Source organism: Chrysemys picta, chromosome 11 (assembly GCF_011386835.1).
Source record: "Chrysemys picta bellii isolate R12L10 chromosome 11, ASM1138683v2, whole genome shotgun sequence".
Lineage (NCBI taxonomy): Eukaryota > Metazoa > Chordata > Testudines > Emydidae > Chrysemys > Chrysemys picta.
Window position 1 is genome coordinate 22,171,804 of NC_088801.1, and position 16,209 is coordinate 22,188,012.

At 35.4% G+C, this 16,209-nt stretch overlaps 1 protein-coding gene across 1 annotated transcript in view; it reads right to left on the reverse strand.

Moving 5' to 3' along the window:
- The window catches only part of LRP1B (LDL receptor related protein 1B), a 1,261,104-nt gene extending 1,252,425 nt beyond the window's left edge, over window positions 1-8,679 (reverse strand). The window contains exon 1 of the mRNA XM_065561615.1: window positions 8,364-8,679. Within this exon, the coding sequence (XP_065417687.1) occupies window positions 8,364-8,445 (82 nt within the window). The 5' untranslated portion in view covers window positions 8,446-8,679. The remainder of the gene's footprint in view (window positions 1-8,363) is intronic.
- Between the last annotated feature and the right edge of the window lie 7,530 nt (window positions 8,680-16,209).

Sequence of the window (16,209 nt, forward strand, 5' to 3'; positions counted from 1 at the left end):
GAAGCCTTTCCATTGTAATCAGGGGGGTTGGATCAGGCCACTAAAGCAAGGGGTGCAAAAATATTTGCATAATTCAAGCTGTGAGGAGTCTCCCTCCTCCAAGCCCCATCCTCATTATTTTCACTTAACCTGCAATGAAAGCAGAAAATGAGGTGAATTTAGTGAATATTAATGTAAAAGCCATCCTGCCCTTACATTTCATATTCTAAATGTAATGAATTCTGTTTCCTTTAACGTAGTTTAACAAATTTTCAAAAATTATTTTTCTTAAACGTCAACAATATTAACACTCAATTTTTCACATTTCCGACCTTAAGTTATCAGTCTGTTTTAATCAAAGCACTACCAAAATAATAATTTTTCATTTACCAAAAAATGGTTTTAAGAAAGAAAATTAAGTTTTGATAAATGAAAAATTCCAATTATTTTGATAAAAACAAATATTGCTATCAAATTGTGAGAAAAAGTGGATTGTTTTTAAACCAGCCCTATTTCTGAGACAGTACTGACCCATTGCCTGAATACAAGGGTGACTTTTCTACTGTATCTGCTGTCTTTTGGATGATGTAATGAACAAAAGGTGTCCTAGTTAAGTTGTAATTTCAAGATTTCCTATAAAATATCAAGTAAATATTCCATAATTCACATTTATTTTTACACAAATACCAACGTTGTTCACATAAATTGGGCATTTGCACACACAGTTGTGTGTCTAACTAGCCATGTGTTCACAAAACCATTCTTTTCCCCTGCAATCACAGTATTTGTATGCACGAATGAGGTATTCTTTGAAAATCTGACTCACATTCTGTGAAGTGGTTTGGGATACTTCATGATAGACACACATTGCTGTAAGACTTACTGGTAAGTATTTTCACAACGTGGACAATCTGATGACATTCGTTCAAAAGAGTATTTTCAAGAAAGGATGACACGTTAGTAGTTTGATACTTCCAAAGTTTTAAAATTACTCCTAAAAACTGTTTGGCCATATGTAATGGCTAAGTAAGCGTGTGGACAAAAGTGGTCTCCCTCCGCCCCCCCCAAAAAGTGTATGTCACGTTCAGAGATGTACCAACATCTCTCTGATATCATCACTGTATTCTTTAAAGACAGGTTTTCAAATGTCCTCATCTAGGAAATGATAAATTAACATTATTCACTTAAAGTATATTATATGTACAAGTGCATGAGGATTTTTTTTAAGTGCACTTTGTTCTACTGCCAATCTGTTTTGGTGTTTGGCTTTTTTTCCTTTTTTTGTTTTTTTTGCAGTCATCAGTACATTCTCCCTTTCTGAAAGAAAGCCTCATAAGAAAAGCACTGCATTTGCCGAGGAGAACATCTACATTTTGCTCTTCCCTCTCCCCAGGACCCCACCCCAAAATTATATATAGATGTATATATAGATGTGTGTGTGTGTGAATATATATATATATATATATACACACACACACACTTGTACATATAATATATATACACACACACACACACACACACCCCTCTACACAGACCCCTACATATCCCAAAAGGATATAGCTATACCTTCTCATTCTGAAAGTTTTCTTTGTTCATTTCAAGAAGAAAGAGTGAAGAGCTTATGAATTGCCATTAGATAAAAACTCAGTGGTGGTGGAATCCTCAAGGAATTATACATAGTCTTATTTCTAAAGTTAAGCGTTATTTCAATAGCACCTATCCTGTTATACTAAAAAGGTAAGTCATTCAATTCAGTGTCATACAAAAGTTAGGAAGTGATATCCTATTGATATAGGAATAAAAACAAGATATAGTCCACCATACCTTGATCTTAGCAAAAGAAGAAATATGTACACTCTTATTTCTAAAGCATTTCTACTGTATTTCAACAGTATGCAGTTCTGCTGGAAGGCCAAATCATTCAAGATGAAGCAGTGTGTGAAAAGTTATTTAGGGACATCCAACTGATAATAAGAATACATTATAGTAGCTTTTATTGTAGTAAGATCCATTTCCCCCGCCCCCACAAAAAGAGTTCTACTATATTTTAACCAAATAAGAATGACAATTCAAAGCACCCTACCCAAAGACTAGCATTATCCAATAGTTCAAAAGAAGCAACTCTTTTTCTATTAATTGGGTAGACCTAATGACTGCAGAAACAAATATTGGTTGCTGTTTAAATCCTGCTATCTGAGAGATGCATTTTTCTGCTAAGGTCAGATGATCAATTGACAGAATCACTTCAGCACAACAGAGGCCACAAACAAAATAAATACAAAGACTAATTCCAATTTTATTTACATATAGGTAATTATGTTATATATTATATAATTTAAAAGTGCAATAGGATTGCCTGGTGTTTTACAAGTATCTTGGAAGACAAACTTCCTGCTGTGAGCATCTTTCAAACTAAAAATCACACAGATAATATAGTGAACAACAGACCACTGGCTGCAAATTTTATGGCTTATTATTTTCTTTGCATCACTAAGTGCCCTGTGCAATTCCCATTAAATTTAAAAGACTCCCATTGACTTTAATTGGAATTGCATTCATTGGTGCACAATCCTGCATCAAAACCTACTAGCACTGATAGCTGCATCCATTTATAGTTGTCCCAATACCGTATTAGGGTCTTCCACCAGTGTAAACCAAGAGTACATCCACTGAAGTCAAGTACCCATGTAATTCCATTGACTGGTTTAAAAGAACTCAGAATTAGACCTCTGGTTATCTCACTTTGCTAAATATATTAAAAACAGAAAGTTTTGCATTTCAGAAATAGGATACCAAAAAGTACAAAGTAACTTTCATCTGTATTGTTGACAACTAAATCCTTAACTGGAATACAATTGCACATACACATGCTTTACCAGTAATCTTTTTCAATAGATGGTGCTTAAGAGCAAAGAAAAAATTACATAGTTACATTGAATGAATGTTACATTGGTAGGCTGGGGTATGTAGAGTCATTTAAAAACGGTACTGGATTTTTCAACATAATTAGGTGCTAATTACAAAACAAAGTAAGGAGAGATTTCATTCCAAAAACCTTATTTTTTATTTCATTTGGGAAAGTGATAATACAGAATAATATCTGAAATCACACAATTTAAGTGAAAAAAGAGAAGAGAGCAATGTATGTACAGTAACAATAGTTTTAGACATTAGTAAGTAACATTTAATACTTACACATATTATAACTTTCATTTGTAGCATCCCAAATAAAAAAATATATAATCACAGCCCAAATAAACATGTAGCTGCTGCTAAATTTGCATGTGGAAATGCCAAAAAACCCTATAGGTTTTCAATGTACATTGAAAATAATTTAAGAGAAGAGGATGTATTTTAAGCTTTATTCTGTAAAGGCTTGTACACATGCTAATAGTCCCAAAATCTCCAGGAGGTCTACTCCTGTGAGTAAAGTTAAGTATCTATGTAAATTTTAGCAGGATCGCTCGCTACCTTAATCTGGAGCAGGAATAGCTTTAAACCTCTAAGGAATTAAGAAGAGGTTTGGAGGAAAACAAAATTTCTCTACTATATTTTGATGTTAAGACTTTTGCCTTTTATAATTTCTTTTTTGACTGATTTTTTTCCTTCATTAAAACAAGTAAAACCTATTTGCTTAGCGCAAATGAGGACATGGCTAGTAGGCTAATTAACATGCATATCATCTATGAACAAGACTTCACACACACACTTACCTGATTGTTTTGAAAATGGCAGTATTTTGCACATGTAATTGCATACTCAGCTGGGAGCACACATGCATTTTACCTACTGCAATTGCACTAGTGAATAAAAATGTTCTTATGGAAATCTTTCACTTATTTTCATTTGCAACTGCATCATGAAGGCATTTCTTTAAAAAAAAAAAAACTGTTGTCCTAAATGCCCTTCTATTTTCTCCCTTCTAGATAACTTTGCTTCTCCAATGATAAATAAATTTGTTAGGAGCACACCAAACTTTCTGTAAAACTGTTTTTCACAATAAACAACTGGGAAATGTCACCATGACCTTGTAACCATTGCCTTTGTGGGTACAGTACTGCTCTCTCTATATAGTAATAGATATATAGAAATTTAAGTATGACAACAGGCACCTCTATATTAAAGCACTGAAACAGCTTTATTTGAATTTGCCTATTTTAAGACTGAGACTACTTGACAAGGAGCAGCTCCATTTGGCAGAGTAGAGTACAACTATTTTTCCATGTTCTACTTAAAACAGCAAAGTATTAATAAGGTGATTGAAGTCAAGCTTAAAAAACACATTCGCTATGACTATTTGCAGATAGTTTCAGAGCAGAAATCATCTGATTCTTAAACCTGGCAATTACATGCTAAAGTACATTTAAATGTATTGCCAAACTTTACATGTGGTCAAGAGACATTAGGGAAAAACAAACAAACAGTAAATTCCCTTGTACGTGGATTCAAGAGATTTCTAGTGAGGTTTATGAATCTAGAAAGGAGTAGTTTCCATGATAACCCACCCTTCCTGCTTGTGTATCTCATCCCTTGGATCCAAAATAGCTTTAAAAAAAACAAGGGGAATACATACTTTTTAAACTAAAAATGGGGTAGGAGGAAGTAAATGTGTGCAATGGATTCAGTTATGTGGTAATTCATGAGTTTTAAGTAAATTGGCATCTTCTCATTACGGCATCTGTCTGATTCTGTAAAAATTCTGTTTTCATGTCTCACGGTGAGCAGAAAAAAAAAGTTGGGCACATGGGATTAGGTGAGAATCCTGCCGTTGGGTTAGGGGAGACATTAAGATGACAAACATTTGTGGGGAGGACGTGAGGATGACATGTCTCCTTCACCACCCTTCAAGAAATTTCATTGATGAAATCATTAAGTACTGCCTTCTGAAACTACAGTACCATCTGATCCTTTTAACATAATTACAGGAGTTACCCACTTGTTCTGAAACTCTTCTGCCCATCTATGATAGAGCAGGTAATGTATGTACTGTACCCAGACGTGTCACCTGTTATCAAGCATTTTTCCAGCATTTACTGTAGTAGATCTAGCTTTATGGGTAGGAGAACCTCAAGAGTGACTAGTTCCATGAACTTCCTTTAAAATGTTACAATTGAAAACTAAGCCAAAGCTAATGACTTTTCTAAATTAATAAATGAACCTCTTCGCCAAAGACCTTGTTTTCTTTTCCTCCCAATGCTTTTCCATTCCTTTCTATTGTCCCCTATTCTTTTCCTTCCTCTCTTTTCCCCTAACTTCTCTCTCATCTCCAACCGTTTATTATTTATTATATAAAATAGAGCAGTAGTGACCTCATTTTGGTGGCAGAATAGATCTGATAAAATCCAGGATATTTTTCTAGTTCCCTTTCAGTCAATACTGTGACTATTGCATTTCAAATTTGAGAGTTTGGATAAATTGCAACCCATCATGTTTGACAAACTTTAAACATTTAATACAGAAAACCAATTTCTGTATAGTCAGTGCTTTTTACAATATGTCCCAAACATTATCTGACATGAAAATGTAACACCATTTCCAGGTGTGGTACATTCTGAATCACTTATGTTGAGAACATTTGACATTTTTAAACGCTATGTCTTTTAAGTCTTAATTTGTACCACACTATGCTTCGATAAGACATGTCATGATGATATGATAACTTACTTGATTCTAAGTGAATCTGATTTATCCTACTCTTTTGGATGGCATGTTTTAGAATGATGTTGCCTTTTTAAAACTGGATTGATTCTAACTTAAGCCAACAGTCCATTTTGTGTACACTAAATGAATGTGAACTATATAACAAAAACAAACATTAAAACAAAAGTTAAAATCAGAATTTTCAGTTCATGAATCAACTGTCATCTGCTAAACTCCAACACTGAGCAGGGTACACCAGGTTAGATTCCAATACAGTTTCACAAAATGGTTAATAGCTAACGTTTTTATTCACAAGATCACTGATGTATTCAGGCTACTGCTGTTGAAATACACTCAGACTTTTTTGTGCAAATCTTGAAAAGTTCTTGAAGTTCTTCCAACAAACTGGCATTAGTGTGATCAAAATTCTTCATATACACAATACTGCATCATAGAAACACCATTTGTATCATTCATAAACCGAGCAGAGTCTCCTAGAACCTTTAGTATTAGGCTATGCAGGTAGCATTATATTGAATGTCAACCTGTTTCTTGCTCTACAGCCTGGCATCTTATGATGCCATGTTTTAATATATACGTTTGTGATCCCACAGTGATACTTGTCTCTTTGCTAGCCAGTCAAGGAGGGTTGCTTTTCAGCTTGTGGTGTGAACCATCCATTTAATTTTTTAATAGCCAGTCAATTTCCACTGACTTAACAGTTTTGGTAGTCCAATTATAGCAGAAATTTGTGCCTGAAATAGACTATCTAAAGCCATTTGTACTTGTTCAAATGAGTTTTAAACAGTCAGTAAACAAGTCAGTAGCCAATGTGTACGATGTAGAACATTCCAAGTTTCATAATGCAAATTCAATGCATCACATAGATACATTTATAATAAAATCTAAATAATTCCTAGCAAATTGAATATGGCAATATTTAATGCTGTCTTATTTCTTCAGTTATGTACTTTAGAGGCTAAAGAGCTAGAAAGTAATCTGATCTAATGGGTTTTACTGTTTAATAATTCTTGATCTACAGAAACAACGTTTAGTCAAATCAACATGATAACACTCTTGTGCTTAATAATACAAAGATGACCTAAATCCTACTTTTAAAAATATTTAATTCAAGCATCATATAGCAAAGTCAGTCTATTAATAGCATCAAATACTGTCAGTATAAGGAACAGTTAAACTTAATTCCAGCCCAAAGAATCCATTCTGTCGTCTTTCATCAAAGACTTCCTAAGACAGGAAAATAGTTACTCTTTCAACGTCTTAATTTTAGTGCCTTGGCTAAAAGGTTCTGCATTCTTTATTACTTAGCTGTGCAGTTTTATTTAGCCCCTCATGAACTTCACACCATTTAAATAAAGTTCAGAAATCAAATGGATGATAAAGTAGTGGAATTGAATAAAAGGATCTCTGGAAATAGTTTTAGAAGCTTCTTTGAAAGGTAGAACCAATCAGCAGTTGCAAAAAAAAAAAAATACACCACTGACTAGCCTTATAAAACTACTCACAGAAAACCCTCAGCTAGTGTTACCATACAGAGTGTGGTAACACACACACACACACACACACTCACACACCTCTAACACAGAGTACATACTTCAATTTTTAATACCATATGGGATAGAAGCATCACAATTCATGCCTGGTTGTTTGTTTGGGGTTTTTTTTATAATGAAGCAATAATTTAAAGTCAATACATAACTGCCTTCATATAAACACTGCCATTAGATCATTCAGTGATCCATTCTCTCCCCATCCCCTCCTATCTGACATTGGTATAAGGTTCATTTATCTGTTCCTAATTAGATCAAAAGCCTGAGCATTATCAGTCAAAATAAGAGGATCTTAATAGTCAAGTTTCCATAGTGCATAATGATACATTTAATTATGCCCATGTGAACATCGATCGGGTTGAGTTACTGATCTGTGTGCATTTTGCTCTGTTTGCGCCCGGGAGAGGTTACAAAACTTCAGAGAGGCTTTAAAAAATAAACCCGACGTTCTTGCTAGAAAGTTCACCTAATCTTGGTTTATTCTTGCTTCTGTATGTTTTAGTTAGCTCATTAATGCAATGCCCTACTGAGGAGACGATAAAAAAGAAGTTGTGCTTGAAAGTGTATCACTGTTTGTACCTCAAGGTACTACAAGTGCCTGGGCTGCAAAGCATCAATATAAAATAGGGAGAGAAGGATTCTGACCTATTGTTCCTGTGCATAGCCACAGTTTAAACTGTAGCATTCGCTCAGACGCTGGTAGCACACTAGGTACCTTCCCCAGAAGGCTCAGCCTGGATACAGGAAATCAGCCCCGAGAGAATTACAGCCAGAGAGATGCTGCTTTGCAGCAGCTAAGGAAGTTACCGAAATACAAGTTGAGGACTGAAAGGTAGATTCGCAGACAGTGTAACCGTTAACAAGAAGAGACCGCAAAGGTTTGCAATGCATTGCAATAAGCAACACAGTCAGAGAGCATCTACTACAGTGAAATCTGATACGAACATCTGCAGAGCCTGTCACAGGCAGCTAAGTCAAATCATAGTCCGCTGTGCACGCAGGAAGATACTTTTCGTGCTGCATGCCTCTACCTGATCTTATTTTTGCTTTTGTACTCCCAGCCCTAGAAGCAATGGCAGAGACAAATGTCCCATGCAGCTGAGCTGAGCTGCAGGAGGAAGTTTTAGACACTTCTCCAAATCATCTCAGAGGAAAATAAAGTGTTCTCCTTACCTCGATCGGCTCCCACCGCCAGCACCTTAGCAACAGGAAATAATCCTGAGATCGCTACTAAGGCTAAAAGAAACTCAGACATTGTTGTAGCCGGATTGAAGCGTCCTCCTCTGCCGGGGTTGCTTGGCTGCACACTCAGTAAATCAGCAGCAAGTCTGCAATCGAGCTGCGTAATTTACAAATGTCAATGGGAATTCGTCTGCTAAATGAGCCCAGGCTGCCTCCCTTCTCCCTGCTTTCAGCAGGATTGCGAGGTGTATGTGTGTGAGAGCAGCTTGTGTGTCTTGACTTTTCAATGCAGAGTACGTCTGATCTTACATCACGCAAGAGGGGCAGTGAGAGATGCCAGAGGATGGGAATTCACTGATTAATCACTGAATCTACCATACACCGCTTTGGTGTCCACATAAATCACCCCTATTACTTATTAAGAGGCATTTAACACAACAGGAAAATACCACTGCAAATGGAAAACACTACAAATCACAATTATTTCTGTCTCCCTGAAAGGGAAGTAACTCTCAATATTCTGTTGGGATCTGGACATTTAGAAAGGGGAGGCTTCTGCATTGTATCCAACAACTAAGCCTTTCTGATCTTCCCCTAATGGCAAGCCAGGATTCAGATCATTCATAGCCTCTCTTCTAGAAGTAGCACATTTTAGTTTTGTATCTAATAGAAGCAGCAGTCTCCTTGAACAGGATTAACAGGGAGCAAAGTAACTCAGTTCTACTCAAAAGGAAAATGGTCGCCTCAGCTAGAGAAAATAGCAAAAATGAAATAAAAAGAGTTTTTTTTTAAAAAAAAATATACAAACACAAACCTCAGGAGGACTTGGGTATCACACTAAGTGAATCAGCAAACAAACAAACAAACAGGCATTACCTATTAGCCAAAGAAATGAAGGTACCATTAGAAAACTATCTTTACATATTATATATGGGAAATAAGAGTTGACATCCGAAGAGAGATGTGCATGCTTTGGTTAGCTATTGGTGCCTCTTTACAAGAGCTGACCTAATATAGGAGTCACATTTTAAAATAATTTTGGATATTTTTTTCTGATTTGTGTAGTCGTTAATTTTTTTTTTGCAAATAAAAAAGTAAGTATTAACTTGAACCTATCAGAAGCTAAACCCAGTTTTGGTTATCTTTTTATAAAACTTAAAACACGTTTAACAAACAGCAGGTGTTAAGCCAATTATATAGACTTTTAGAGATGTGTTTTATCAGAACGTAGCAAGAAGCTAAAGTTGTCAGCTAAGCCCTTTACATTTCAAGGGCAAAGCCTTAGTCCTTTTAACTTTATGTTTATATTCCCTGACACAGAGTCTAAAATACATTTTATATGAAACTGAACACCCAGAAAACTTGAGGGAGCAGGTGGTGGAGGAGGAAAAGTCCAACGCAAAAAAGAATAAAACACACGTTGGGGGAATTATGGAGTATTTTAATCATATGTAGTAAAATGATGTGGATCAGTTAGGAGTGCCTGGAGATAGCTGTTTAAAAAAATTAAGGATCCAATCCTGTTTCCACTGATTTAGGAGAGCAGGATCAGGCCGAAAATTCACCAGGGAAAACTAAAACCCTACCATTTGAGTAATTTAATATTGGATTACACAGCAGAGTGAAGACCATTCTACTGGGCCAAATTTTAACGTTACTCAAAATTTACAACTGTTTAACATAACAGAAGAACGGCCATACTGGGTCAGACCAAAGATCCATCTAGCCCAGTATCCTGTCTTCCGACAGTGGCCAATACCAGGTGTCTCAGAGGGAATGAACAGAACAGGTAATCATCAAGTGATCCACCTCCTTACGCCCATTCCCAAATTTAATTGAGCACAGGACTTGGCCCAGTGTAGGGAACAATCGCATACTGACAATTTAGATGATGAAATATATCCTTTCCACCTTGAACTTCTATGGTCCTATGAAATCAGCTCTTCCCGCACTTCCCAGACAAAATAGGAACTTACATATTGAAACAGAAGTCCACCATTTCAAGAGTGTCACTTGTCTCTTGTAAATCACAATACTCGACTTGTATGGCTCTTATATAGTAATTACAGTACTGCTTGTGTCTTATTACATTTTTAACATATCTTGAATCGTGTTGTGAATTACACCTATAAGTCACGCGCAGTTCGAGTCTAGGCTGAGGCACAGGAATAAAGTCCGCGAATGCAGAGAATTACAGAGATAACAGGTTTATTTCACTCGAGTGAGGTGCCCCCCTGCTAATCAGGAGGGGACCCCAGCTGTCGGTTACACAAAGATTATATACCTTCTAGCAGTGCATGCTACCCTTGTGCATCGTAACTTTTGGCCAATGAATAAGCCATTTACTTGCCTCTCACCTATACTAACTAAGCATTTTCCTCGTGCTGGCTAGCGTTACAAGCCCCTGAGCTCATGCACAAGCCCCCTCTCCTCCTCCTCACGGCCATATTGTCTGAATTAGCTGGCATTCCTTCCTTTTACTGTTTCCAGATATTCCTTTCTCCCCTTCCCCATTTTCCAGTACGTGATGTGCTCGCTTCTAACTAATGGTGGGCCCAAACCAAAATGGAGTCACTCATGCTAACTTTCCCCAACAATCGGAATGTTTTTCTTTCTATTTCATAAAAGTATGAATGGAAGGTGCCTCATGCCACGCATGGAAACTCCCACTGAAGGCAATGGCTTTCTCCACATGGAAAGACTGCAAGACTGGGCTGCATGTCATAAAGAAATGCATGTATGCCATGTAACACAGGACTTTCTCAGCACACTGCTGGCAAAGCTATAATTTTTACTTTTGATAGTATTCAATCTTTTCTTATATTTTAACTGAATTCTTCTCCCCTAACAAATTTAGCATAATGATTGCATATTTTTGATTCAATTTCTATTAGCAGTCCATTTTATTTTTCAGATTTATAAAATGCATCCTGTGCACAGGACTCAAGGCAGTCATAATTTTGCCTCAAACATTATCTGTTAATTGGCATACTGTCCCTTTACAAGTTAATCATTCTTACAAAATCATTTCCACTAAAAACGTATTTCCAACCATCTGAAGCTTTATTACTAATTTGTTCCTTTTTAGCTTTACCCCATACTTATCTAACAAAGCTTTTCAGTACTCTACTTGAATAATTTGCTTTAATGATAAAGCACAATTTACTATCCATTTTAAACATTAACGAGAGTCTTTGAGGAATTAATTGATCTTACTTTCAATATTGCAAATCACATATGCATCTAAACTTATTAAAATAAAAAGGCATTTCACTTTTTTGAAATAAAAGTCAATGTATTCTGTATTTCCAGGAAATAAGGTGTCAATATACCCAGAATTATAAATAAAAATGTGTGCACTCAGAATTATAAATAAAAATGCAATTACCTGTAAGTAATCATTTGTCAAATAGCCACCCATAAATGAATCTTGGTTTAAAATGGTGCTATAAAGAGATGGTAATTATCATGGAAGCCTGGTTTTAAAATATAGGCCATTGAACAAATAAAAGTTGACCTTTAATAAATCATTTTCCCCCTCAACTTCATTTCCATTAAACATTATTCACTATGAAGTCACATCTATGTGATGAAATTAAACTACTCTAACACTATAGATCAAAAGTACAAATATATATGAATAATGTTAACTTTAATACCATCTTTCCACCTCAATAAATCAGCACCTAAAACCTCCTCTACATGGATTATTTTGGTATAAAAAGTATAATATACATAACAGAATAAACCTGAAAATATTGGAAGGACTGAGTAGCAAAGTATGCCTGAGATATAACAGCAAGTTAAAATATCAAGATGCTGTTTACTTGTACTTTGAAAGACAAAGTAACTTAAATGACCACGTATTAATACGTTTTTACTTCACTGGCTTAGTCTCAGAGAAGTTTTCATAAGAAAAATAATTAGATACACTTATTAGATTTCCTCCCCCCCCCCACAGCCATCATTTTTAAAGTTCATCTTTTACACATGTATCTTTACACATGTAAGGACTTGTGCATGGTTCTCTATCAACATCAATGGTTACAGTAGCTATTGTAGAAATAGTTCAAGTGTCAAGAAAGTGTGTCCTACTATTTGAAGGTTTCAGTCTTTTCCATGTGAGTGACACAAATTGGGAAGTGCTAGAGAGCATTCAGCCAAAGGGGCTTGGGGAAAGAGTTTATGGGTGTCTAGAAATATTCTTTCACTATAATAAACGTTATAATTAAATGGGGAATTAGAATGAACTAATGGTGAACAGAGAAATCAAAGCTAGAAATGCTGTTCAAGATCTGTTTGTTCCTTCAGTGTATTATACCTTCTTCATACTTATCGGGGTTATTAATACTGACAAGTTAAATAAATTAATTCATCAAGCTATAGAATATTATGAAATCTCTTATTGAGATAAATTAAACAAAGTAGAACCAATCATTTATACTTGCTAGTATAAAACAACACAAGAATATTAATCATCAGCCAGAGCTAATTCTAACATTAGCAGTTATGGAAATATCTTGTTTGCATTAGTGAAAAAGCAGGTATTTGTTTTAAAGATTTTCTTAAACTTTTATTTTACTTTTATATTTCATTTTTGGGTGCTTGCTACAATATTTGAATAGGTGGCCTATTACTACTTGCATTAATAATTCACCTGCTACCCACCTCAGGTCATAAGTTAACAAGAAAACTTGTGGTTGTACATACCAGGATTTCTGGACTGTGTCACAGAGGTGATGTATTCAGCTTCTCAGAGGGAAGAGTTGGCCTGAAAAAGCAGGTTGCTAGGGAATGATATTGGCAGCAATTCTGGAGGCTGCCGGGTGCCCTGCCCTGTCCTCCCAGATATAGAAAAGTTGCCAGGCAGCAGCTGACACAGGATAAGGAGAAAAAGAGACCAAAGTGATAAAAGATTAGATTTTTTATCTAAATTCAACAATTTACATTATGAGACAAGCAACCCCTTCTGAAAAAAAAAATCTCTTAAGGAATTTCCAGTTCCTAATGCACTATGTTTTTTTAATCATTGTCTCTTCCTAAATGTGCATCTTCCACAGCTGCTGAAAAAGTTCTTCATGACTGAACTGTAATGTGTATATCTGCATACCAAGTGGCATGGATGGAAATCACTGTCTGGCATTCAAGACGGTTTGGCATTGCTTTAATACATGAACTGTAAAGTATTAAAGAAGATACATGGAAAATGGAAACAATTGTGGTGATTTGCTTCAAAAACTAGGAAATGTAATGAATAAATTTAAGAGTACATGAAGTCCTAAGCTTGGTGAATATAGGGATTTTGAAATATTCCTCATTACATTTTAGCACTTTTCACACAAGACGTCACTTTGCAGATCCTTGTTTTTAAATGATACACACAATACTGGACCATAATCTCAATTAGCATTGCTCCACTGAAGAAAATATAGCTACACTAACCAGTTGAGGATCTGGTCCAATATCACATAACGGATAACTGCTACTGTTAGCTTGTTATAGATTTGCAAAAGAAAACAAAAAAACAATAGAAGCTCTTGATATAGATTGAAATGGTTGTTTCTTTTTTAAAAAATATTCCCATACAAACTCTTGAAAGTAAAGACGAAGGGAATCTTCACTAACTGCATTCAGAGGACAATTTTAAAAAGGAAGCAACTCTTTCAAGACGGACTGTATTTTCAAGTTAGTTTATCATCAATATAGAAATATTTTTCTTACATACAGTGAGCCTGTTTTTAATCTTGTACTAGTGTAAAGCAGAAATAAGTACTCCACTGAACTTGGCCCAATATAAAGCCAGAAAGAGAAATCAAAATCATGTCCAATAATCAATGCAGTATCTTTATTTTATAGATTCAACGTGTGTATATATATAAAAATAAATGCTGGGCAGGAATATTTCACAATACTGGGAAAAAGAATGCAGCTTCTTTGAAATCGTCAAATACAGTATTTGTCCCAAAACATGTGATCTTTCTATGGAAAAGATAACTGCATAACTATGGAACTATATATAGACCATAACTAACTACTTTATTGTCCAATGATGAATTTATCATGAAATTACTACACCTTTAATGGCCACCACTACACCTGCTACAAGTGGAGTGCTCAATAGTGAGGACTGGATCGTAAGTATTCCGGTGCTGATCCAGCAAAGCACTTAAGCACATGCTTAACTTTAAAACATACACTTAAATACTTTGCTGGAAAAAAGACCAGAATTTTTAGCGCCTTGCTGAATAGAGCCTTAACTGTTAACAGGATTGTGCTTATAATTAGTATCCACAAGCAGAAACGCATTTCATTCCAAAAAGCTGTTTACTTTATGAATAATGATGAATATTCATAGATTCTAATATTCACATGGGACGTACTCTCACTTCCACAGGGAATTTACTGAAGGCTCAATTCATCTTTTTTGTATCAAATAATTTTTGCTGATTGACAGGTATTATTTTTGCCCTGGACGAAGGTAAACAATTGATCAAAATATCAGTTTCCCCATGCAAATGCTTGCAAAGAGAATGCTTGTAGCTTCATATACATTTTTCTACCTGTAACCATTTAAGTACAGAACTAGGAAACAGGCTAGAGTCCTTGGGCCAGATCCTGCTCTCAAAAGTCAACAGGAGTTTTACCACTGACTTCAATGGAATAAGCCTCATTGTCTAATTCCATAACTGGATCCACTGTCAAGTCTCAAAATTTTACATACGATGTCCCCCCTTTCACTCCCCCAAAATATGGTAGCTAGAAGTTATTTTTTTCAGAATCTCACTTTGTGACAGTATTAAATCAGAGAAAAGTAATTCCATGTATTAGGCACTGTAAAGGGATCCCATTATGACACACATCACATCATGCAACAAATCACAAGGAGAGTGATGATACACCAAACAATTATGCCTACCCAAGTTGGGGAAAATGAGAAGCCTGAGAGTATCTTCCCCAATGTGCAAAAAGGTCACTTTCCCTTTTTTATTTTTAAATTTAAATCAAATAAACATAATTATAGTTTTTATCGGGAAACGAACATATCCACAAGTGTCAAAGAATATGCACAGTGGTGGAACTCAAGAACTGCCTCTTTTACAGAATACAAAGTCCTTTCCAATTCCCTTCTATTCCATGTCACTTTTGTGAGGGCAGTACCTGCAACCAGGGCATATGAAGCTCCTAAAGCTACTCCATTGTTGAAACATCCAGGAGATTTTAAGGCAGTTGTCAGACTCATGCCAAAATCCATGGGAGTATTTAGGAATATTTGCAAACAGACATACTTATGTTAACCATAGGAAAAAGGAAGATATTTCACTGACCACTAATGCACTCACATCCTGAAGCCATACTTCATATTTTGTAGATAATGGACTTTAAAATTAGAAATTAAATTTAACACAGATATTTGAGCATGTTTCCATATGCAGCATTTTTAAACATTTCTATTTACTTGTTGAATATGCTAGTGTCTTATACAGGTCTGCTTATGTTGTCAAAATAAGGCAGATTTTTTAAAAGCACTCTCTTAAACTGGGATTAGAAAGTAGATTTAAATTAAAATGTATTTTAAAATAATAGTACAAAGTGTAGTTTTTGAAAAAAGTTGACATATTTGGGGCAACTCTGAAGCTTTGTATAGAAAACCATAATTATTATTAATGAGCAGATTATAAGCATTATACGTTACTTACATTTACAAAGAATAAATGTTTGTAGAAGATTCTTTTTCCAGAGTTTCAGCTTTCTTAGTGCAATGTACTTTTTCCCCAAAGGTAACCCTCCCCCACAAACATACCTCTATCCTGCTTAACTCATCAGCCTTAGAGGCCAC